Here is a 23,249-nt window from a genome sequence, read left to right as displayed (position 1 = left end):
TATACAATAACGTACAAAGGTGGAATTAAATTGTAATAGTATATCCTTTTCCTAATTAATGAAGTGTCTACATTATAATACAATCTAAATGTTTAAACAATATTTAAAAGTCTCAAAAACATGCAAAGTATGGGGGAGAACATTTACTATTTTCTGTCATACTAAATTACACACGTATAAATGCTCCATGTTGCTCTCCATGGTGCTGAAAAAGAAAAGACCAAACGAATTCACCAAAATGCCGGTGCACTTAAATAAAGCGTTTGGTAGTGATAAGTAATAAATAAATAAATAAATTAACACCTTTCTAACCTCTAGAGGTGAGTCTGGTTCATCCAGGATGCTCTTTTCACTCTGTATCCGCTGCATCGTCCCTGTAGAACTGGGGTCCATTATCAGCACGTTCTGACTACCAGCTCTGCCGAACTTAAAGTCACTCTTTCTGGAGTCAGTCGTCCTGCACACCTCGTAATTGTACACGTGTTGGAGAGTCCCTGTCCCCAAAGTGTCTGAGTAACGTGGTGGATAATATGGAATCACAGGGAGATTGGAGTGATAAAGGATGCGAGACTGTCTCCATCTGTAGATTTTCACTGATATAATAACCACTAAACACGTGATGAAGAGGAAGGAAACTACAGCCAAAGCCAACACTAAGTAAAAAGTCAGGTTGTCATTGTACTCCTTGTCGTGTGTAAAGTCAGTGAACTCAGACAGCACTTCAGGGAAGCTGTCCGCCACCGCCACGTTAACAATGACTGTAGCTGAACGAGAGGGCTGCCCGTTGTCCTCCACTATAACAGTCAGTCTTTGTTTCACAGCATCTTTGTCAGTGACTTGGCGGATAGTTCTTATTTCTCCATTCTGTAAGCCCACTTCAAACAGCGCCCTGTCTGTGGCTTTCTGCAGTTTATAGGAGAGCCAGGCATTCTGTCCAGAGTCCACATCAACAGCCACCACTTTAGTGACCAGATAGCCCACATCTGCTGAACGAGGCACCATTTCAGCCACCAGAGAGCCACCAGTCTGGACTGGGTACAGAACCTGAGGAGGGTTGTCGTTCTGGTCCTGGATCAGTATTTTCACAGTCACATTGCTACTGAGTGGAGGAGAGCCTCCATCCTGCGCTTTGACGCGGAAGTGGAAGTCTTTGATCTGCTCGTAGTCAAAAGAGCGCACTGCATGGATGACTCCACTATCAGCACTAACGGACACATATGAGGAGACTGGCACTCCGTTAACAGAGGAGTCCTCCAGTATGTAAGAAACACGGGCATTCTGGTTCCAGTCAGCGTCTCTGGCTTTCACTGTGAATATAGAGAGACCTGGTGTGTTGTTTTCTACAATGTAGGCCTCATATGAGCTCCTCTCAAAAACAGGCGCGTTATCATTCACATCAGAGATCTGTAAGGTGAGAGTGACGCTGCTGGAGAGGGAGGGCACTCCCTCATCAGAGCAGGTCACAGTTATATTATACTCAGAGGCTCTCTCTCTGTCTAAATCACTGTATGTCACGATGCTGTAGAAATTAGTGGATGTAGGTGTAATTATAAATGGTATATATTTATCAATTAAACATCGGACCTTGCCGTTTTCTTCAGAATCAGGATCATGTACACTCATTGCAGCTACCACAGTGTTGGGACGAGAATCTTCTCCTATTGAATTTGATGATGAAATCATATTAATAATCGGACTATTGTCATTAATGTCACCTACATCAATAACCACTTTGCTTGAATCAGATAAACCACCTCGGTCAACTGCCTCTATATCAATCTCATACTTTTTGGCTTTTTCATAATCAATAGGCCCATTTAATATAAGATGGCCGTCTTCAGTAACGAGGAATAATTTGGAAATGCTGCTCATGCTATTTCCAATAACGTAGCTAACCTCTCCATTGGAGCCTTTGTCTACATCGGAGGCACTCAGTTTTGTGATGAGTGTTCCTGTGATTGAGTTTTCTTTTACATTTGCTTTGTAAATGTTTTGTGTAAAAACAGGAGCGTTATCATTAGCGTCTAATACAGTAATATGAATCTGCATAGTCCCAGACCTCTGCGGTTCTCCTCCATCTATAGCCGTTAACAGTAATGATGCAAACTCCTGTTTCTCTCTATCCAGAGGTTTCTGTAAAATCATTTCGACCTTTTTACCGCCATCAGACTGACTATGCAATTTAAGCATAAAATGATCACTGGGCTTTAGTGTATAGCTCTGAAGACCATTCCGTTCTATATCAGGATCTATTGCTTTCTCTAGCATGAACTTAGAGCCGATGACCGCTGACTCGCTTATTTCAAACCTTCTCTCCTCCTTTTCAAATACGGGAGCATTGTCATTAATATCTGTGATTTCGACAGTAATCGGGAATATTTCTATTGGGTTTTCTAAGGCAATTTGGAAATGCAAAGCGCAAGGCGTTGTCTGACCACAGAGGGCTTCGCGGTCTATTCTCTCCTTGATAATGAGGAGCCCTTTTTCCTTGTTAAGCTGGATGTATTCTGCACTGTCTCCTGTGTGGATGCGAGCTTTACCCGCTTGTAGTCGTTTAACATCTAAACCTAGATCCTGAGCTATGTTGCCGACGAAGGAGCCTTTGGCCATTTCCTCGGGAATGGAGTAGCTGACCTGGCCGAGCACTGAACTGAGACACAGGACCGAGAAAAACAACAGTACTTGCCGGCTCATTGTTCTGCCAGGCTCATCCGTCGAATCAAACTAACGTGTTCTCCTCTCTTTTGCATTCAGATACCGCAAATTAAAAAAAATAATCCAGAAGGATCTGTTTGATCAACGATTGAATATGATATTATTCCAACTTGATATTCCGTGCATGGTGGTTCATCTACCGCCGACTGTACGTTATGCTTTGGAGTCCTTCTCGCTTGTGAGAGGACAAGGGATGTCCTAGTATATAAATATAAATTTAAACGCTAAGACGCTGGTCAACAGCGGCCCACTGAGTTCACAAGTCGAAATTACACGAGTTAAAGAAAAACATGTTGCCTGTTACCTCTATGGCTGCTGTATAAATCGGCACTCAGAAAATACTATTTGTACGGTTTAATTGGCAAATTGATGCTAAACTGTACAGTATTTACCCCGAATGAATAACAATTATTGGCCCAAAATAAAGGAAATAATCTACAGTGTGAACAAAGGAGAAAAACTTTTAGGTAAAGGGTGAATGTAAAGCGAGAGAAAAATAAGACATACTGTTATTTTGCTGTCCAAGGTACTGAAACGTTATGTCCTGTAAACGACATCACTGAAAAGTAAAAATAAATTAAAGTAAAGATATCATAATTGTAACATTCTAACCTCTAGAGGAGAATCTGGTTCATCCAGGATGCTCTTTTCACTCTGTATCCGCTGCATCGTCCCTGTAGAACTGGGGTCCATTATCAGCACGTTCTGACTACCAGCTCTGCCGAACTTACAGTCACTCTTTCTGGAGTCAGTCGTCCTGCACACCTCGTAATTGTACACGTGTTGGAGAGTCCCTGTCCCCAAAGTGTCTGAGTAACGTGGTGGATAATATGGAATCACAGGGAGATTGGAGTGATACATGATGCGAGACTGTCTCCATCTGTAGATTTTCACTGATATAATAACCACTAAACACGTGATGAAGAGGAAGGAAACTACAGCCAAAGCCAACACTAAGTAAAAAGTCAGGTTGTCATTGTACTCCTTGTCGTGTGTAAAGTCAGTGAACTCAGACAGCACTTCAGGGAAGCTGTCCGCCACCGCCACGTTAACAATGACTGTAGCTGAACGAGAGGGCTGTCCGTTGTCCTCCACTATAACAGTCAGTCTTTGTTTCACAGCATCTTTATCAGTAACTTGGCGGATAGTTCTTATTTCTCCATTCTGTAAGCCCACTTCAAACAGCGCCCTGTCTGTGGCTTTCTGCAGTTTATAGGAGAGCCAGGCATTCTGTCCAGAGTCCACATCAACAGCCACGACTTTAGTGACCAGATAGCCCACATCTGCTGAACGAGGCACCATTTCAGCCACCAGAGAGCCACCAGTCTGGACTGGGTACAGAACCTGAGGAGGGTTGTCGTTCTGGTCCTGGATCAGTATTTTCACAGTCACATTGCTACTGAGTGGAGGAGAGCCTCCATCCTGCGCTTTGACGCGGAAGTGGAAGTCTTTGATCTGCTCGTAGTCAAAAGAGCGCACTGCATGGATGACTCCACTATCAGCACTAACGGACACATATGAGGAGACTGGCACTCCGTTAACAGAGGAGTCCTCCAGTATGTAAGAAACACGGGCATTCTGGTTCCAGTCAGCGTCTCTGGCTTTCACTGTGAATATAGAGAGACCTGGTGTGTTGTTTTCTACAATGTAGGCCTCATATGAGCTCCTCTCAAAGACAGGCGCGTTATCATTCACATCAGAGATCTGTAAGGTGAGAGTGACGCTGCTGGAGAGGGAGGGCACTCCCTCATCAGAGCAGGTCACAGTTATATTATACTCAGAGGCTCTCTCTCTGTCTAATTCACTATCTGTCACTAAACTATAGAAATTATTTGATGTCGATATCAAAACGAAAGGAATATTGTCATTTATAAAACACTGTACTTTACCATTTTCACCTGAGTCTGGGTCTTGGATGTTAATCATTGTAACGACTGTGTTAAGGTTTGCACTCTCTGATATGATAGCTGATTTAGACATTATTTTAATCGTTGGTTCATTGTCATTTATATCAACGACATCAACAATCACTTTACAAGAATCCGTTAGCCCCCCGTTATCTCTTGCGCGTACATTTATCTGAAAAGTTCGTTTCTTTTCATAATCCAAATGTCCAGTTAACCTAACCTCGCCGCTATCCTCATTTACATCAAACATATGTCTGACGTCATCTAAAGTGTTGGTGATTGAATATGTTATTTTACCATTTAATCCGTGATCAGCATCTGACGCACTGACAGTGGTCACGATCGTGCCTTTTGCAGCATTTTCAGCGACAGTGCCTTTGTATATCGGCTGTGTAAAAACAGGTGCATTGTCATTGGCATCTAACACTGTGATGAGAATCTGCATTGTTCCTGACATCTGTGGCTCTCCCCCATCTAAAGCCGTCAACGCCAAAGAAATGAACTCATTTTTCTCTCTGTCCAGAGGTTTTTGTAAGACCATCTCAACATTCTTTGTCCCATCGGCTTGGTTGTGCAGTTTAATTAAAAAAATATCACTTGGCTCAAGTACGTAACTTTGAAGACTGTTTATACCTACATCCAAATCAACTGCTCTGTCTAAATCATATTTGGACCCAACAACTGCCGACTCGCTAATTATGAATTTAATTTCGCTTTTTTCAAAGGTTGGTGCATTGTCGTTAATATCTGTAATTTCAACCGTTACGCTGTAAAATTCCATAGGATTCTCTAACACAATCTGAAAATGCACAGCACACGGAGTCGTATCACCGCACAACGCCTCTCTGTCTATTCTCTCTTTAATAAGGAGGACTCCTCTTTCGCTGTTCAGCTCGATGTATTCTCTGCTATCACCAGAGTAAACACGAGCGTTACCCAACCTCAGCCGTTTAACGTCTAAACCTAAATCCAGAGCTATATTACCAACCAAAGAGCCTTTCGCCATTTCCTCCGAAATAGAGTAACTGACTTGGCCGAAGACTGAACAGAAAGAGAGGATCGAAATGAACACCAGTACTTGCCGTCTCATTGTTTGAAATTGTCTCGGCAAACAGAAACAGCAGTCTTGTAAAATCCGTCAGAAAGATGGACAAGCATTCAAGTAAAATATGAACCAAAACAATCCTCAAATTCCAAGCGAATGAATGATAGTTGTGCCTCGTTGTGTACATCGGCTCCTCTACCGAAGACAATGCAATCTGCGAGTGCCCATTCTCTGTAATACATCGAAATGAAGAGGCGGTACTGCTGTAAATATACTACGACTGCAACAGACTAGGCAACAGCGGCCCATTCAGTTCAGAAAGCAAAACTGCAGAAAATGTGTTGTGACAGGAGAGAGTTAGAAAAGCTGAGAGAATAACGTACGAAAGTTAAAGTGTCTTCATTATAATACAATGTAAATGTTTAGAAAACATGCAAAGTATGGGGGAGAACATTGACCATTTCATGTCCTACTCAATAGCACATGTATAAATGCTCCATGTTGCTCTCCATGGTGCTGAAAAGGAAAAGACCAAACGAATTCACCAAAATGCTTTTGTATTTTAATAAAGTATTGGTAATAACAAATAATAAGGGAGGGCGTGTGAATAACACCTTTCTAACCTCTAGAGGAGAGTCTGGTTCATCCAGGATGCTCTTTTCACTCTGTATCCGCTGCATCGTCCCTGTAGAACTGGGGTCCATTATCAGCACGTTCTGACTACCAGCTCTGCCGAACTTAAAGTCACTCTTTCTGGAGTCAGTCGTCCTGCACACCTCGTAATTGTACACGTGTTGGAGAGTCCCTGTCCCCAAAGTGTCTGAGTAACGTGGTGGATAATATGGAATCACAGGGAGATTGGAGTGATAAAGGATGCGAGACTGTCTCCATCTGTAGATTTTCACTGATATAATAACCACTAAACACGTGATGAAGAGGAAGGAAACTACAGCCAAAGCCAACACTAAGTAAAAAGTCAGGTTGTCATTGTACTCCTTGTCGTGTGTAAAGTCAGTGAACTCAGACAGCACTTCAGGGAAGCTGTCCGCCACCGCCACGTTAACAATGACTGTAGCTGAACGAGAGGGCTGCCCGTTGTCCTCCACTATAACAGTCAGTCTTTGTTTCACAGCATCTTTGTCAGTGACTTGGCGGATAGTTCTTATTTCTCCATTCTGTAAGCCCACTTCAAACAGCGCCCTGTCTGTGGCTTTCTGCAGTTTATAGGAGAGCCAGGCATTCTGTCCAGAGTCCACATCAACAGCCACCACTTTAGTGACCAGATAGCCCACATCTGCTGAACGAGGCACCATTTCAGCCACCAGAGAGCCACCAGTCTGGACTGGGTACAGAACCTGAGGAGGGTTGTCGTTCTGGTCCTGGATCAGTATTTTCACAGTCACATTGCTACTGAGTGGAGGAGAGCCTCCATCCTGCGCTTTGACGCGGAAGTGGAAGTCTTTGATCTGCTCGTAGTCAAAAGAGCGCACTGCATGGATGACTCCACTATCAGCACTAACGGACACATATGAAGAGACTGGTACTCCGTTAACAGAGGAGTCCTCCAGTATGTAAGAAACACGGGCATTCTGGTTCCAGTCAGCGTCTCTGGCTTTCACTGTGAATATAGAGAGACCTGGTGTGTTGTTTTCTACAATGTAGGCCTCATATGAGCTCCTCTCAAAGACAGGCGCGTTATCATTCACATCAGAGATCTGTAAGGTGAGAGTGACGCTGCTGGAGAGGGAGGGCACTCCCTCATCAGAGCAGGTCACAGTTATGTTGTATTGGGAGGCGAACTCTCTATCCAGAGCTACCTCCGTAAGTAAACTATAAAATCCATTCATTGTGTTTTCTATTTTAAATGGAATGCCATCATTAATATTACACTTCACCTCTCCATTCCTCTCAAAGTCAGGGTCATTTACTCTTAGCATGGCAATTACAGTATTCTCAGGAGAGTCTTCTAAAATGGTGTCTGATTTAGAGAGTATTTTCAACTGAGGACAGTTGTCATTGACATCAGTGATATCAATTAGTATCTTACTGGAATCAGAGAGTCCTCCGTTGTCTATAGCCTCGATATCAATCTGGAAAAGCTTCGTTTTTTCATAATCTATTTCACCAATCAAGGTAACCTCTCCTGTTTTTCTATCGATCTGAAATTGCTCGGATAATCGACGCTTGGTATTTGAAATAGCGTAGGTTATTTCTCCATTAGAGCCTCCATCTTTGTCAGATGCACTGACTGTTATAACATTGGTTCCCCTCGGAGAATTCTCGGTTAATGTTGACTTGTATACTGACTTAGTGAAAACCGGTGCATTGTCATTTACATCCAATACGTTCACAGTTATCTGCATTGTACCTGACATACGCGGCTGTCCGCCATCTAGAGCAGTTAATAATAATGATATCTGATCCTGGTATTCTCGATCTAGAGGCTTCTGTAGAACCATTTCTACCTTTTTGCTTCCATCCGCTTGATTTTCTAATTTCAATTCAAAATTGTTTATTGGATTAAGCGAATAGCCTTGGAGATCATTAACACCAATGTCAGCATCGATGGCCCTCTCCAGTACAAATTTAGACCCAATAACTGCAGACTCGCTGATTTCAAAACGTTTTTCGCTCGATGCAAAACTAGGGGGATTATCGTTTAGGTCTGTGATTTCTATTGTTATGCGAAACAATTCCATCGGATTTTCCAAAATCATCTGTAAATGTAAAGCACAGGGCGTCGTTTCTCCACACAGCGTTTCTCTGTCTATTCTCTCTTTGATAAGGAGGACACCGCTGTCTCTGTTCAGATCGATATATTCCGCACTGTCTCCCGAATGAATACGAGCTTTACCCGATTTGAGCCTTTTCAAATCTAAACCTAAATCCTGAGCTACATTACAGACTAATGACCCTTTCTCCATTTCCTCGGGAATGGAGTAGCTGACTTGGCCGAACACCGAGGTGAGAGAGAGAACCAAGATGAACAACAGTACTTGCCGTCTCATTGTTTTGTCGTTGTATTCCAGTGTCGTTTAAAAAAAAACTGTAATCCATAAAAATGCTGTTTAAATTTCCGATCGCATCTCAAGAAATTGATCTACTAAAACTAACCGCTTTCCGTGTCCGTGAGCAGTTTTCCATTTAAACGAGGACAGGCGGTTAGTACATTTTTATTGTCTACAATGTCACAGTCTAAGGGGGAGGTTAGACTTGCCAGCCCTATCGAAGACTGCCACACTCTGGCCAATAGCGGCCCTTTCTGTTCAATATACCAAACAGCAAGAGTTGGTAAGGGTGATGAGAGATGCGTTTTAGTATGGGAAAATGAACCAAAACGTCATGATTATGATTAATAAAATGATAAGCAGTAGTAGGAAAAAGTATTTGGCTAGTCTCAGTAAGATGTTGGTTAGGTCTAGGACATGAGTGTTTAAATACAGATTTACCTAAATATATGTCGAAAGTAAGACACAACAATTAGTTATCGTATCATCTAATAGTTTAGTGAATAGATGAAAATGTCCTTATTGGTTTAAAGTCCAACAAAGAAAACATTAAACTACGAAAAGCAAAAACATAAAACTATACGCAAAAAAAATAACTTTTACCGCCTAGCTCTGTGCCAAATAAAAAGTAAAACAGGTTATATATGAGGGAACAGCTAAAGATAGAAGTCACGTAATAGATAGACAATGATGTCATAATTTCAAACGTCTAAGTGTTTAATGTAAGCATGGCAGTCTAACCTCTAGAGGAGAGTCTGGTTCATCCAGGATGCTCTTTTCACTCTGTATCCGCTGCATCGTCCCTGTAGAACTGGGGTCCATTATCAGCACGTTCTGACTACCAGCTCTGCCGAACTTACAGTCACTCTTTCTGGAGTCAGTCGTCCTGCACACCTCGTAATTGTACACGTGTTGGAGAGTCCCTGTCCCCAAAGTGTCTGAGTAACGTGGTGGATAATATGGAATCACAGGGAGATTGGAGTGATACAGGATGCGAGACTGTCTCCATCTGTAGATTTTCACTGATATAATAACCACTAAACACGTGATGAAGAGGAAGGAAACTACAGCCAAAGCCAACACTAAGTAAAAAGTCAGGTTGTCATTGTACTCCTTGTCGTGCGTAAAGTCAGTGAACTCAGACAGCACTTCAGGGAAGCTGTCCGCCACCGCCACGTTAACAATGACTGTAGCTGAACGAGAGGGCTGCCCGTTGTCCTCCACTATAACAGTCAGTCTTTGTTTCACAGCATCTTTATCAGTGACTTGGCGGATAGTTCTTATTTCTCCATTCTGTAAGCCCACTTCAAACAGCGCCCTGTCTGTGGCTTTCTGCAGTTTATAGGAGAGCCAGGCATTCTGTCCAGAGTCCACATCAACAGCCACCACTTTAGTGACCAGATAGCCCACATCTGCTGAACGAGGCACCATTTCAGCCACCAGAGAGCCACCAGTCTGGACTGGGTACAGAACCTGAGGAGGGTTGTCGTTCTGGTCCTGGATCAGTATTTTCACAGTCACATTGCTACTGAGTGGAGGAGAGCCTCCATCCTGCGCTTTGACGCGAAAGTGGAAGTCTTTGATCTGCTCGTAGTCAAAAGAGCGCACTGCATGGATGACTCCACTATCAGCACTAACGGACACATATGAGGAGACTGGCACTCCGTTAACAGAGGAGTCCTCCAGTATGTAAGAAACACGGGCATTCTGGTTCCAGTCAGCGTCTCTGGCTTTCACTGTGAATATCGAGAGACCTGGTGTGTTGTTTTCTACAATGTAGGCCTCATATGAGCTCCTCTCAAAGACAGGCGCGTTATCATTCACATCAGAGATCTGTAAGGTGAGAGTGACGCTGCTGGAGAGGGAGGGCACTCCCTCATCAGAGCAGGTCACAGTTATATTATACTCAGAGGCTGTTTCTCTGTCTAAATCACTGTCTGTCACCAAACTATAGAAATTATTCGATGTACATTTAATTTCAAATGGGATATTTTCATTTATCATACAGTTGACTTTCCCATTGGTTTCGGAATCAGGGTCATTTACACTCATTAAAGCTATTACTGTTTTGTGTGCTGAATCCTCTGATACTGAACCTGATGCTGATATCATATTTACAATAGGGCTATTATCATTCACGTCAATTACATCAATTATTATCTTACTTGAATCCGAGAGTCCGCCTTGATCAATTGCCTCTATATCGATGTGATAACTTTTTTCTTTTTCATAGTCTATAGGGCCATCTAGTATCACATCTCCTTCACCATTAATGTGAAATAACTTCGAAACAGTATTAATGCTATTCCCGATGACGTAGATCACCTCTCCATTTGTGCCTTTGTCTGCATCGGAAGCACTGACTTTAGTTACAAGGGTTCCTATTACGGAGTTTTCTGTAATGCTTGCTTTGTAAACTGGTTTACTAAAAACAGGGGCATTGTCGTTTGCATCCAGTACGGCAACATGAATTTGCATTGTTCCAGTCATCTGTGGTTCTCCTCCATCCTCCGCTGTCAGGACTAAAGACATGTGTTCTTGTTTCTCTCGGTCCAGCGGCTTTTGTAAAATCATTTCTACTTTTTTGCTTCCATCAGATTGAGTATGGAGTTTTAGCACAAAATTGTCACTCGGCTTTAGAGTGTATCTCTGAAGACCATTTAGTCCGATATCATGGTCAATCGCTTTCTCTAGCATGAATTTAGAGCCAATGACTGCTGACTCGCTTATTTCAAACCTTCTCTCCTCATTTTGGAATACCGGGGAATTGTCATTCATATCGGTAATTTCTACAGTAACTGGAAATAATTCCAGTGGGTTCTCTAAGGTAATTTGAAAATGCAAAGCGCAAGGCGTTGTCTGTCTGCAGAGTGCTTCGCGGTCTATTTTCTCTTTAATAAGGAATAACCCTCTTTCTCTGTTCAGCTCGATATACTGAACACTGTCTCCTGTATAAATACGAGCTTTGCCTAACTTAAGACGTTTGACATCTAAACCTAAATCTTGTGCTATGTTACCGACCAAAGAGCCTTTTTCCATTTCCTCCGGAATTGAGTAGCTGACGTGCCCGAATACAGAGCTGAGGCAGAATATGAAGATTAACAGTACTTGCCGTTTCATTGTTCTGTCCGAGATACGTCACACCACTGCTCACTGCTACCGTGTTTTATTCCGTTTTACGAGGGAGATTCCGTTATGTAAATAACGAATTGAAGAGAAAATGTTTTTATTCCCAAGATTTAAAAAAAAGAATTCCAGTTTAAGATTTCCGTGGATAGGGTCTGATCTCGCTCCAAAGTGTGCTTTCTACGTATGTGACTGTGCTTCAGTTATATGCCAGGACGATGACTAGGAGAATCTGTTACAAAAGCAATTAACAACTGCAACATATTGGGCAACAGCGGCCCAATGAGTTCAAATTGTGGAAGTACATAAGAAAAAAGGCAAGAATGCCATGTCAATTCAAAATACTACATAAAATACACATAGCCTGCCCAACTTGCCAGAATAAAAACATAAAAAAATTAATTAAATTATCCTATAGGGATTCAGTCAAATGAAATAAGAAGTAGAATATTGGAAAGACGAGTTTACTACAGACAGGGAGGAAACATGTAGAGGGAGAATACAAAGGGAAACAATGTGAAATGTGTTTCATTGTCGCTTTCCAGGGTGCTGAAATTGAATTTGCCTAACTGACGCATTCTAAGAAACTCATCAGTCTCATACTGTGTAACAACACTTGACGTAGAAATTAGCCCCATGCGACTAACCTCTAGAGGAGAGTCTGGTTCATCCAGGATGTTCTTTTCACTCTGTATCCGCTGCATCGTCCCTGTAGAACTGGGGTCCATTATCAGCACGTTCTGACTACCAGCTCTGCCGAACTTACAGTCACTCTTTCTGGAGTCAGTCGTCCTGCACACCTCGTAATTGTACACGTGTTGGAGAGTCCCTGTCCCCAAAGTGTCTGAGTAACGTGGTGGATAATATGGAATCACAGGGAGATTGGAGTGATACAGGATGCGAGACTGTCTCCATCTGTAGATTTTCACTGATATAATAACCACTAAACACGTGATGAAGAGGAAGGAAACTACAGCCAAAGCCAACACTAAGTAAAAAGTCAGGTTGTCATTGTACTCCTTGTCGTGCGTAAAGTCAGTGAACTCAGACAGCACTTCAGGGAAGCTGTCCGCCACCGCCACGTTAACAATGACTGTAGCTGAACGAGAGGGCTGCCCGTTGTCCTCCACTATAACAGTCAGTCTTTGTTTCACAGCATCTTTATCAGTGACTTGGCGGATAGTTCTTATTTCTCCATTCTGTAAGCCCACTTCAAACAGCGCCCTGTCTGTGGCTTTCTGCAGTTTATAGGAGAGCCAGGCATTCTGTCCAGAGTCCACATCAATAGCCACCACTTTAGTGACCAGATAGCCCACATCTGCTGAACGAGGCACCATTTCAGCCACCAGAGAGCCACTAGTCTGGACTGGGTACAGAACCTGAGGAGGGTTGTCGTTCTGGTCCTGGATCAGTATTTTCACAGTCACATTGCTACTGAGTGGAGGAGAGCCTCCATCCTGCGCTTTGACGCGAAAGTGGAAGTCTTTGATCTGCTCGTAGTCAAAAGAGCGCACTGCATGGATGACTCCACTATCAGCACTAACGGACACATATGAGGAGACTGGCACTCCGTTAACAGAGGAGTCCTCCAGTATGTAAGAAACACGGGCATTCTGGTGCCAGTCAGCGTCTCTGGCTTTCACTGTGAATATCGAGAGACCTGGTGTGTTGTTTTCTACAATGTAGGCCTCATATGAGCTCCTCTCAAAGACAGGCGGGTTATCATTCACATCAGAGATCTGTAAGGTGAGAGTGACGCTGCTGGAGAGGGAGGGCACTCCCTCATCAGAGCAGGTAATAGTTATATTGTATTGAGAAGCAATCTCTCTGTCTAAAGTGACCTCTGTAACTAAAGTATAAAATCCATTTAATGTAGTTTGTATTTTGAAGGGAATGCTACTGTCTATATTACACTCTACATGTCCACTAGTCTCTGAATCTGGATCATTCACACTTAACATAGCTATAACAGTGTTTGGAGATGAATCCTCTAATATGGAGTCTGATTTAGAAACAATATTTATGTGAGGATTGTTGTCATTTATATCAATAACATCAACTATTACTTTGGTGGAATCAGAGAGTCCCCCGCTGTCTACAACTTCAATATCGAGTTGATACATTTTCGCCTTTTCATAATCTATTTCACCTATGAGGATAATGTCACCAGTTTTCGAATTAATCTTAAACAGTTCAGATAAAAGACGTTTGCTGGTAGATATCAGATATGATACTTCTCCGTTAGAGCCGATGTCTTTATCAGATGCACTTACAGTCGTTATGCTGGTGCCTTTGGGAGAATGTTCTAGTATTTTTGATCTATACAGCGGTTTAGCGAATGTAGGTGCGTTGTCATTCGCATCTAATACATTGACAAATATCTGCATTGTCCCTGACATCTGCGGCTCCCCTCCGTCTACAGCAGTTAACAACAGTGAGATGTGTTCTTGCTTTTCCCGGTCTAGAGGTTTCTGTAGAACCATCTCTACCTTTTTACTTCCGTCTGCCTGATTTTCTAGTTTTAATATAAAGTTATGAGTGGGACTAAGTGAGTATCGCTGTAATCCATTCATCCCAATGTCAGAATCAATAGCCTTCTCTAAAACAAATTTCGATCCTATCACAGCGGACTCGCTGATTTCAAAGCGTTTTTCTGCATTAGTAAAACTGGGGCTATTATCGTTTATGTCGGTGATCTCCACTGTTACACGAAACAGTTCCATTGGGTTTTCCAAAATTAACTGGAAATGTAAAGCACAAGGCGTCGTCTCTCCACATAAAGCCTCTCTGTCTATCCTCTCTTGGATAAGGAGGACTCCCCTTTCTTTATTCAGCCCGATGTATTCTACGCTGCCTCCTGTATAGACACGAGCTTTGCCTGATTTCAGCCTTTTAAGATCTAAACCTAAATCATGCGCTATGTTACCAACGACAGAGCCTTTCGCCATTTCTTCGGGAATGGAATAGCTGACCTGCCCGAGCACGTCGCTAAAACATAACACCGAGAGAAACAACAGTACTTGCCGTTTCATTGTTCTGTCTGAGGTCGTTTCCTGCACCGTTAAAACAAAAGCATCCCCAATGCAGTCAATGCGAAAGTAGATAACAAAAAACGTCCACACTTCAACTATACGAATGAACACAATATATCCAGTTCAGTAACTCCTTACAGGGCTCCTCATGAGCGCGGACTGTTTATCCTGTCTTTCTGCGATGATATCCACCGTATGTACACGAAGGGGCAGGACACAGACAGAAACAAATAACATCTAGTTAAATAGCAACGCGCTTGCCAACAGCGACCCTTTGAGTTGAAAATACAAATTACAACAAGTGATATCAAAGACAACTACTGCAATGTTTTCTGGCACTAAACGCGGAACCAAAAACTAGAAAAAGGTGGCCAGTTATTTGACATATCCTAGTGATCCTAGTATACTATTTTGTTCAATTGATTTAGTAACATATTTGAATTGTGAAATTACAAAAGCAGTGTTTTCATAATTATAGTCTATATGAATAAAAAGTATGAAGACAGGAAGAAACATAACAACACAACACATGGGTACAGTCACTGTTGTCAGCAGCGTTAAGTGTCGCTGTCCATTGTACTGAATGTGAACACTGACGCATCAACCTGAACTCCTCAGGCATTTATAAATGCTGTTTGCCGGACTGCTACTGCAGCCAACTTCCTCGTGAAATGAATGCACCAATACCATGACTTTGACATGTATAAAAATCAAACATTGTGTTTGTTACAGTTTTCTAACCTCTAGAGGAGAGTCTGGTTCATCCAGGATGCTCTTTTCACTCTGTATCCGCTGCATCGTCCCTGTAGAACTGGGGTCCATTATCAGCACGTTCTGACTACCAGCTCTGCCGAACTTACAGTCACTCTTTCTGGAGTCAGTCGTCCTGCACACCTCGTAATTGTACACGTGTTGGAGAGTCCCTGTCCCCAAAGTGTCTGAGTAACGTGGTGGATAATATGGAATCACAGGGAGATTGGAGTGATACAGGATGCGAGACTGTCTCCATCTGTAGATTTTCACTGATATAATAACCACTAAACACGTGATGAAGAGGAAGGAAACTACAGCCAAAGCCAACACTAAGTAAAAAGTCAGGTTGTCATTGTACTCCTTGTCGTGTGTAAAGTCAGTGAACTCAGACAGCACTTCAGGGAAGCTGTCCGCCACCGCCACGTTAACAATGACTGTAGCTGAACGAGAGGGCTGCCCGTTGTCCTCCACTATAACAGTCAGTCTTTGTTTCACAGCATCTTTATCAGTGACTTGGCGGATAGTTCTTATTTCTCCATTCTGTAAGCCCACTTCAAACAGCGCCCTGTCTGTGGCTTTCTGCAGTTTATAGGAGAGCCAGGCATTCTGTCCAGAGTCCACATCAACAGCCACCACTTTAGTGACCAGATAGCCAACATCTGCTGAACGAGGCACAATTTCAGCCACCAGAGAGCCACCAGTCTGGACTGGGTACAGAACCTGAGGAGGGTTGTCGTTCTGGTCCTGGATCAGTATTTTCACAGTCACATTGCTACTGAGTGGAGGAGAGCCTCCATCCTGCGCTTTGACGCAGAAGTGGAAGTCTTTGATCTGCTCGTAGTCAAAAGAGCGCACTGCATGGATGACTCCACTATCAGCACTAACGGACACATATGAAGAGACTGGTACTCCGTTAACAGAGGAGTCCTCCAGTATGTAAGAAACACGGGCATTCTGGTTCCAGTCAGCGTCTCTGGCTTTCACTGTGAATATAGAGAGACCTGGTGTGTTGTTTTCTACAATGTAGGCCTCATATGAGCTCCTCTCAAAGACAGGCGCGTTATCATTCACATCAGAGATCTGTAAGGTGAGAGTGACGCTGCTGGAGAGGGAAGGCACTCCCTCATCAGAGCAGGTCACAGTTATATTATACTCAGATCCTGTCTCTCTGTCTAATTCACTGTCGGTTACTAGGCTGAAGAATTTTTTCGACGTTGTTTTCATCAGAAATGGCATGTTTTCTTCGATATTACATGCAACTTTACCATTTTCTCCAGAGTCAGGATCTTGCACATTAAATATAGTTACAACCATTCCTGGCCGAGAATTTTCTGATATTGAATTCGTTTTAGACATGACATTAATAGACGGGTGATTATCGTTCGTATCTGTCACCTCAACAATAATCTTACACGAATCTGTTAGTCCTCCATCATCACTAGCTTGTACGTGTATTTCATAGTGCTGTGCCTTTTCATAATCCAGCGTTCCAGATAAAACTACCACACCATTTTCTTCGTCGATTTGAAACATAATAGGGACATCATCCAACGTGTTTGTTATTGAGTATGATACTTTTCCATTTGACCCTTGATCTGCATCTACAGCACTAACGGTACTCAAAATTGTGTCCTTCGTAGCAGTCTCCATTATAGTAACCTTATATACTTCCTGTGTAAATACTGGGGCATTGTCATTGGCGTCTAGCACGGAAATTTCTACTCGCATTGTTTCCGACAGCTGAGGATCACCACCATCAACAGCTGTAAGAGTTAAAAAGAGGTGATCTTGTGCCTCTCTATCTAGATGTTTTTGCAAAACCATCTCCACCTTTTTACTCCCATCTTGCTGATTTTGGAATTTTAAATGAAAGTTGTCTGTAGGTTTTAGTGAATAACCCTGCAATCCGTTCACACCGACATCTAGATCCATTGCTCTTTCCAGCACAAATTTTGCTCCAATCACAGCCGACTCACTAATCCTAAATTTCATCTCATCCTTTTTGAAGCTGGGTGCATTATCATTAATGTCATTAATTTCGACTGTAACTGTAAAGAATTCAATCGGCTCTTCCAGCGTAATTTGAAGATGTAAAGCGCATGGTGTTGTCTGTCCACAGAGCGCTTCTCTGTCGATCCTCTCTTTCACAAGCAGGGCTCCTCTGTCTTTATTCAGCTCGATGTATTCTGCATTGTCCTCTGTATATATGCGAGCTTTACCCGACTTCAATCTTTTCACGTCTAGCCCTAAATCCTGCGCTATGTTACCAACTAGAGAGCCCTTTGACATTTCCTCAGGAATGGAGTAGGTAACCTGCCCAAATGCTGAGTTTAGCGTACAAATCGAAATGAACAACAGTACTTGCCATCTCATTGTTCTGTCCGACATTTTAGATTCGACAAATACTGTAGTTGTCAAAATATATTCCAAAGCGTTAAGGTCCCTCTATTACAAAGTGTTCCAGAATAAGATTGATTATCTTCGTGTTTCTTGAATCCAAAACAAATGAATCGCAGCGCGGAAATCTCCCGGTTTCTGCAACGAAGCCTGTGTGCAGTATGGGTGTCTCTTTCTCTGTTTAAATTAACAAATGATGGGGGTAGGCTCTACATTGGTCAACAGCGGCACTGAGAGTCCAAACACTTGCACTGCAGAATGCAGGAGAAGGTTCAATATGAATACATAAATAAAACGTTTAGCGATTACAAAATTAATCAAGCAACGCCTCACTTTTGGAAAAAAATATATGTAATTGCTAAATTTATAGATATTATATAGAAACATATATTGGGAGTTCAGTTTTTGCAGTTGTTATGGTAGTGTCTTCGATTAAGAATGTAATAGAAGAAAGAATAAATTCATGTTGTGGAGTTGATCAGAAACAGCTAAATCCTAAAATGTAATCTCCTAAATAAATGCTAAATTAATATTAATATGAACTTAAATTCGCCTATACTTGCCATTTGCAAAGCAGGTGGAGCATAAGGTCATTCGTCACTATTTATGCACACACCCATGGAAATATTACTCTTTTTTTCATTTGATTGATATCCACCTATGGTACCTGTATTTTAAACTGAAACTCTCTAATTACTTACTGACCATTTTCTATTTACTCTCCATACGTGAACTGTAATGAAAGTGGCTTAATATTCTACATTTTAAACTATTTTGTTTATTTCCCACAGCTCTGTCCAGTCTGAAAAGCAGATATTTGGAAGTTCGAGCAGGAACTCAGATGAAGCTACTAATTCTGCTTCACTGAGACAGATGTAGATACAGAAGGACAGCTGGACTGTAATCGGAGCAGATCACAACAAGAAAACTATGAATCTATTGCTGTGGGTTTGTCATTGCTGATGACAAATAGGTGCTCAACAAGAGGTGGATAATGCAGACAACATGCAAAGCAAGGATGGAAGCGACAATGTGTTGTCAGCTATTAAATTTACCAAACAAATACAACCAGTTCAATATCATGCTAGTACGTGTTTCTGGTCTTAAAAAGAATAACAGCAGAGCTCATTGTACACAATTTCAGTAACACCCCTAGACGATCAGTGAATATACCAATATCTGGGTGGTTAACTTTAACACTCCCTTGTCAATTTTTTTCACATCATCTAACAGTATGCCATTTTGATAATTTACCTGACAAAATACTGAGAAGCAGTCAAAGAAGACAAATCAAGTATACAGACAATGGAAATATGAAATAGTAAAGTAGGGACCGACTATGCTTGACATCACTGACTAGGCAGTAATTTTGACTCTTGTAAAATGCCAAATCAGTTGACAGACTATTCTTATCTACATCTTTGTTGTTTCCTATATGCCGTTGGATCTAAAAATATAAAAATTTACAATACTGTAAATAAACACTAACAATGTGCATTCACATTTGTGGTGGAACAATTTTCTGGAAAAAGTATTTTGAAGTAATTGGGCATAATGCTTTGACTGTTACACTGGTGTGTCTTGTGGAGTTTCCCTCTCTGTACACCGCTGTCCATGACACTGGTGCTGAATGCACAATAATATTAACCAACAGGCATGACAAATCATGTGAGAATGTTGCAGTTATAAAGGCAACAGAAAGATTGCATTTTTGCAAATAAGTATGATACTTATTAAATAGGAAAGGTATTTTCAGATTAATAAACATAAGTCATGTTTGCCCTCTTAAAAAATATGCTGTTAAAATATACAAGGGTGAAAACAGGTGATAAAGAAGTGCACAATAAAAAAGAGTTTATAAGATGTAGAATAGTAAACATTGTGTCACTTTTGGCGATCCCAGCATTCTTAAACACAGCAGTTAAAGGGGTTTGAGTGCAAATCAACAAGAAAGTTTCTTAACATAGCACATTCAGCTCTTAATCAATAGTTGAACTCTATTGAAGAGTTATACAAGCTAATAGCAAACTTGCTGCAGAAAAGGTCAGGATTCAAATCTTAAACTGACTTCCAAAGTTGTTGCCTTGAAATCCATGAAATCCATTCTATGTTGGGCTTCTGTACATTTTGCACTAAAGACAACAATGTACAGGTTTTAATAAAACAATTGAAACTTGAAGTAGAGGGTATTAAAGGTCACAATATAAAAAATATTAAGGACGCAACATTGAACGGATTAAAAAATGGCGAAAGTAGAAAGCATAGGTGCATTATATTATGATTTTGACTTTACCAAGAGTTCCAAGTTTAGTGAGCAACATAATGGATTGAAAGAAAAAAGTGCTACCATTAAAGCTGTAATAGAAACCATTGTGTAATTCCATGAGTCTAACCTCTAGAGGAGAGTCTGGTTCATCCAGGATGCTCTTTTCACTCTGTATCCGCTGCATCGTCCCTGTAGAACTGGGGTCCATTATCAGCACGTTCTGACTACCAGCTCTGCCGAACTTAAAGTCACTCTTTCTGGAGTCAGTCGTCCTGCACACCTCGTAATTGTACACGTGTTGGAGAGTCCCTGTCCCCAAAGTGTCTGAGTAACGTGGTGGATAATATGGAATCACAGGGAGATTGGAGTGATAAAGGATGCGAGACTGTCTCCATCTGTAGATTTTCACTGATATAATAACCACTAAACACGTGATGAAGAGGAAGGAAACTACAGCCAAAGCCAACACTAAGTAAAACGTCAGGTTGTCATTGTACTCCTTGTCGTGTGTAAAGTCAGTGAACTCAGACAGCACTTCAGGGAAGCTGTCCGCCACCGCCACGTTAACAATGACTGTAGCTGAACGAGAGGGCTGCCCGTTGTCCTCCACTATAACAGTCAGTCTTTGTTTCACAGCATCTTTGTCAGTGACTTGGCGGATAGTTCTTATTTCTCCATTCTGTAAGCCCACTTCAAACAGCGCCCTGTCTGTGGCTTTCTGCAGTTTATAGGAGAGCCAGGCATTCTGTCCAGAGTCCACATCAACAGCCACCACTTTAGTGACCAGATAGCCCACATCTGCTGAACGAGGCACCATTTCAGCCACCAGAGAGCCACCAGTCTGGACTGGGTACAGAACCTGAGGAGGGTTGTCGTTCTGGTCCTGGATCAGTATTTTCACAGTCACATTGCTACTGAGTGGAGGAGAGCCTCCATCCTGCGCTTTGACGCGGAAGTGGAAGTCTTTGATCTGCTCGTAGTCAAAAGAGCGCACTGCATGGATGACTCCACTATCAGCACTAACGGACACATATGAAGAGACTGGTACTCCGTTAACAGAGGAGTCCTCCAGTATGTAAGAAACACGGGCATTCTGGTTCCAGTCAGCGTCTCTGGCTTTCACTGTGAATATAGAGAGACCTGGTGTGTTGTTTTCTACAATGTAGGCCTCATATGAGCTCCTCTCAAAGACAGGCGCGTTATCATTCACATCAGAGATCTGTAAGGTGAGAGTGCCGCTGCTGGAGAGGGAGGGCACTCCCTCATCAGAGCAGGTAATAGTTATATTGTATTGAGAAGCAATCTCTCTGTCTAAAGTGACCTCTGTAACTAAAGTATAAAATCCATTTAATGAAGTTTGTATTTTGAAGGGAATGCTACTGTCTATATTACACTCTACCTGTCCACCAGTCTCTGAATCTGGATCATTCACACTTAACATAGCTATAACAGTGTTTGGAGGTGAATCCTCTAATATGGAGTCTGATTTTGAAACAATATTTATGTGAGGATTGTTGTCATTTATATCAATAACATCAACTATTACTTTGGTGGAATCAGAGAGTCCCCCGCTATCTACAACTTCAATATCTATTTCATAAATTTTCGCCTTTTCATAATCTATTTCACCGATTAGGAATATGTCCCCGGTTTTCGAATTAATCTTAAACAGTTCAGATAAAAGACGTTCGCTGGTAGATATGAGATATGATACTTCTCCGTTAGAGCCGATGTCTTTATCAGATGCACTTACAGTCGTTACGCTGGTGCCTTTGGGAGAATGTTCTAGTATTTTTGCTCTATACAGCGGTTTAGCGAATGTAGGTGCGTTGTCATTCACATCTAATACATTGACAAATATCTGCATTGTCCCTGACATCTGCGGCTCCCCTCCGTCTACAGCAGTTAACAACAGTGAGATGTGTTCTTGCTTTTCCCGGTCTAGAGGCTTCTGTAGAACCATCTCTACCTTTTTACTTCCGCCTGCCTGATTTCCAGGTTTTAATATAAAGTTATCAGTGGGACTAAGTGAGTATCGCTGTAATCCATTAATCCCAATGTCAGAATCGATAGCTTTCTCTAATACAAATTTCGATCCTATCACAGCGGACTCGCTGATTTCAAAGCGTTTTTCTGCATTAGTAAAACTGGGGTTATTATCGTTTATGTCGGTGATCTCCACTGTTACACGAAACAGTTCCATTGGGTTTTCCAGAATTAACTGGAAATGTAAAGCACAAGGCGTCGTCTCTCCACATAAAGCCTCTCTGTCTATCCTCTCTTGGATAAGGAGGACTCCCCTTTCTTTATTCAGCCCGATGTATTCTACGCTGCCTCCTGTATAGACACGAGCTTTGCCTGATTTCAACCTTTTAAGATCTAAACCTAAATCATGCGCTATGTTACCAACGACAGAGCCTTTCGCCATTTCTTCGGGAATGGAATAGCTGACGTGCCCGAGCACGTCGCTAAAATATAGCACCGAGAGAAACAACAGTACTTGCCGTTTCATTGTTCTGTCTGAGGTCGTTTCCTGCACCGCTAAAACAAAAGCATCCCCAATGCAGTCAATGCGAAAGCAGATAACAAAAAGCGGCCACACTTCAACTATACGAATGAACACAAGATATCCAGTTCAGTAACTCCTTACAGGGCTCCTCATGAGCGCGGACTGTTTATTCTGTCTTTCTCCGATGATATCCACCGTATGTACACGAAGGGGCAGGACACAGACAGAAACAAATAACATCTAGTTAAATAGCAACGCGCTTGCCAACAGCGACCCTTTGAGTTGAAAATACAAATTACAACAAGTGATATAAATGACAACTACTGCAATGTTTTCTGGCAATAACGCGGAACTGAAAACAAAAACAGCTTGACAGTTATTTGAAATATCCATCTAATATTTACAAACATGTATAGTTTGATACTAGTGTGCTCAATTGATTTAGTAACATATTTGAATTGTGAAATTACAAAAGCCGTGTTTTCATAATA

At 41.9% G+C, this 23,249-nt stretch overlaps 5 protein-coding genes across 29 annotated transcripts in view; all 5 read right to left on the bottom strand.

Annotated features, from left to right (window-relative positions):
- The window catches only part of LOC120567191 (protocadherin gamma-A11-like), a 270,004-nt gene that overhangs the window by 59,893 nt on the left and 186,862 nt on the right, over window positions 1-23,249 (bottom strand). For 2 of the 25 annotated variants that reach the window (XM_039814086.1, XM_039814099.1), the window contains exon 1: window positions 3,328-5,842. The exons of 19 other annotated variants lie outside the window; for them this stretch is intronic. In XM_039814086.1, the coding sequence (XP_039670020.1) occupies window positions 3,328-5,712 (2,385 nt within the window). In that variant the 5' untranslated portion in view covers window positions 5,713-5,842. Of the gene's footprint in view, window positions 1-312; window positions 2,892-3,327; window positions 5,843-12,448; window positions 15,126-23,249 lie in introns of those variants that run through there. 4 more of the 25 variants (XM_039814087.1, XM_039814101.1, XM_039814088.1 and 1 more) reach the window with 4 other exon arrangements.
- Window positions 6,126-8,690, bottom strand: LOC120567197 (protocadherin beta-16-like). The gene has a single exon (XM_039814113.1). The coding sequence runs from the start codon at window positions 8,673-8,675 to the stop codon at window positions 6,141-6,143; it is 2,535 nt and encodes an 844-aa protein (XP_039670047.1). The 5' UTR covers window positions 8,676-8,690; the 3' UTR covers window positions 6,126-6,140.
- Window positions 9,378-12,169, bottom strand: LOC120567225 (protocadherin beta-16-like). The gene has a single exon (XM_039814139.1). The coding sequence runs from the start codon at window positions 11,793-11,795 to the stop codon at window positions 9,393-9,395; it is 2,403 nt and encodes an 800-aa protein (XP_039670073.1). The 5' UTR covers window positions 11,796-12,169; the 3' UTR covers window positions 9,378-9,392.
- LOC120567220 (protocadherin beta-16-like) lies at window positions 15,440-18,288 on the bottom strand. Its single transcript, XM_039814134.1, has one exon. The coding sequence runs from the start codon at window positions 17,972-17,974 to the stop codon at window positions 15,560-15,562; it is 2,415 nt and encodes an 804-aa protein (XP_039670068.1). The 5' UTR covers window positions 17,975-18,288; the 3' UTR covers window positions 15,440-15,559.
- On the bottom strand, window positions 19,744-23,166 carry LOC120567200 (protocadherin beta-16-like). Its single transcript, XM_039814117.1, has one exon. The coding sequence runs from the start codon at window positions 22,759-22,761 to the stop codon at window positions 20,254-20,256; it is 2,508 nt and encodes an 835-aa protein (XP_039670051.1). The 5' UTR covers window positions 22,762-23,166; the 3' UTR covers window positions 19,744-20,253.

The sequence above is a fragment of the Perca fluviatilis genome, chromosome 10, assembly GCF_010015445.1.
Source record: "Perca fluviatilis chromosome 10, GENO_Pfluv_1.0, whole genome shotgun sequence".
Classification (NCBI taxonomy): domain Eukaryota; kingdom Metazoa; phylum Chordata; class Actinopteri; order Perciformes; family Percidae; genus Perca; species Perca fluviatilis.
Note: the sequence above shows the minus strand (reverse complement) of the source record. Positions and strands in the feature narration are given on the sequence as shown.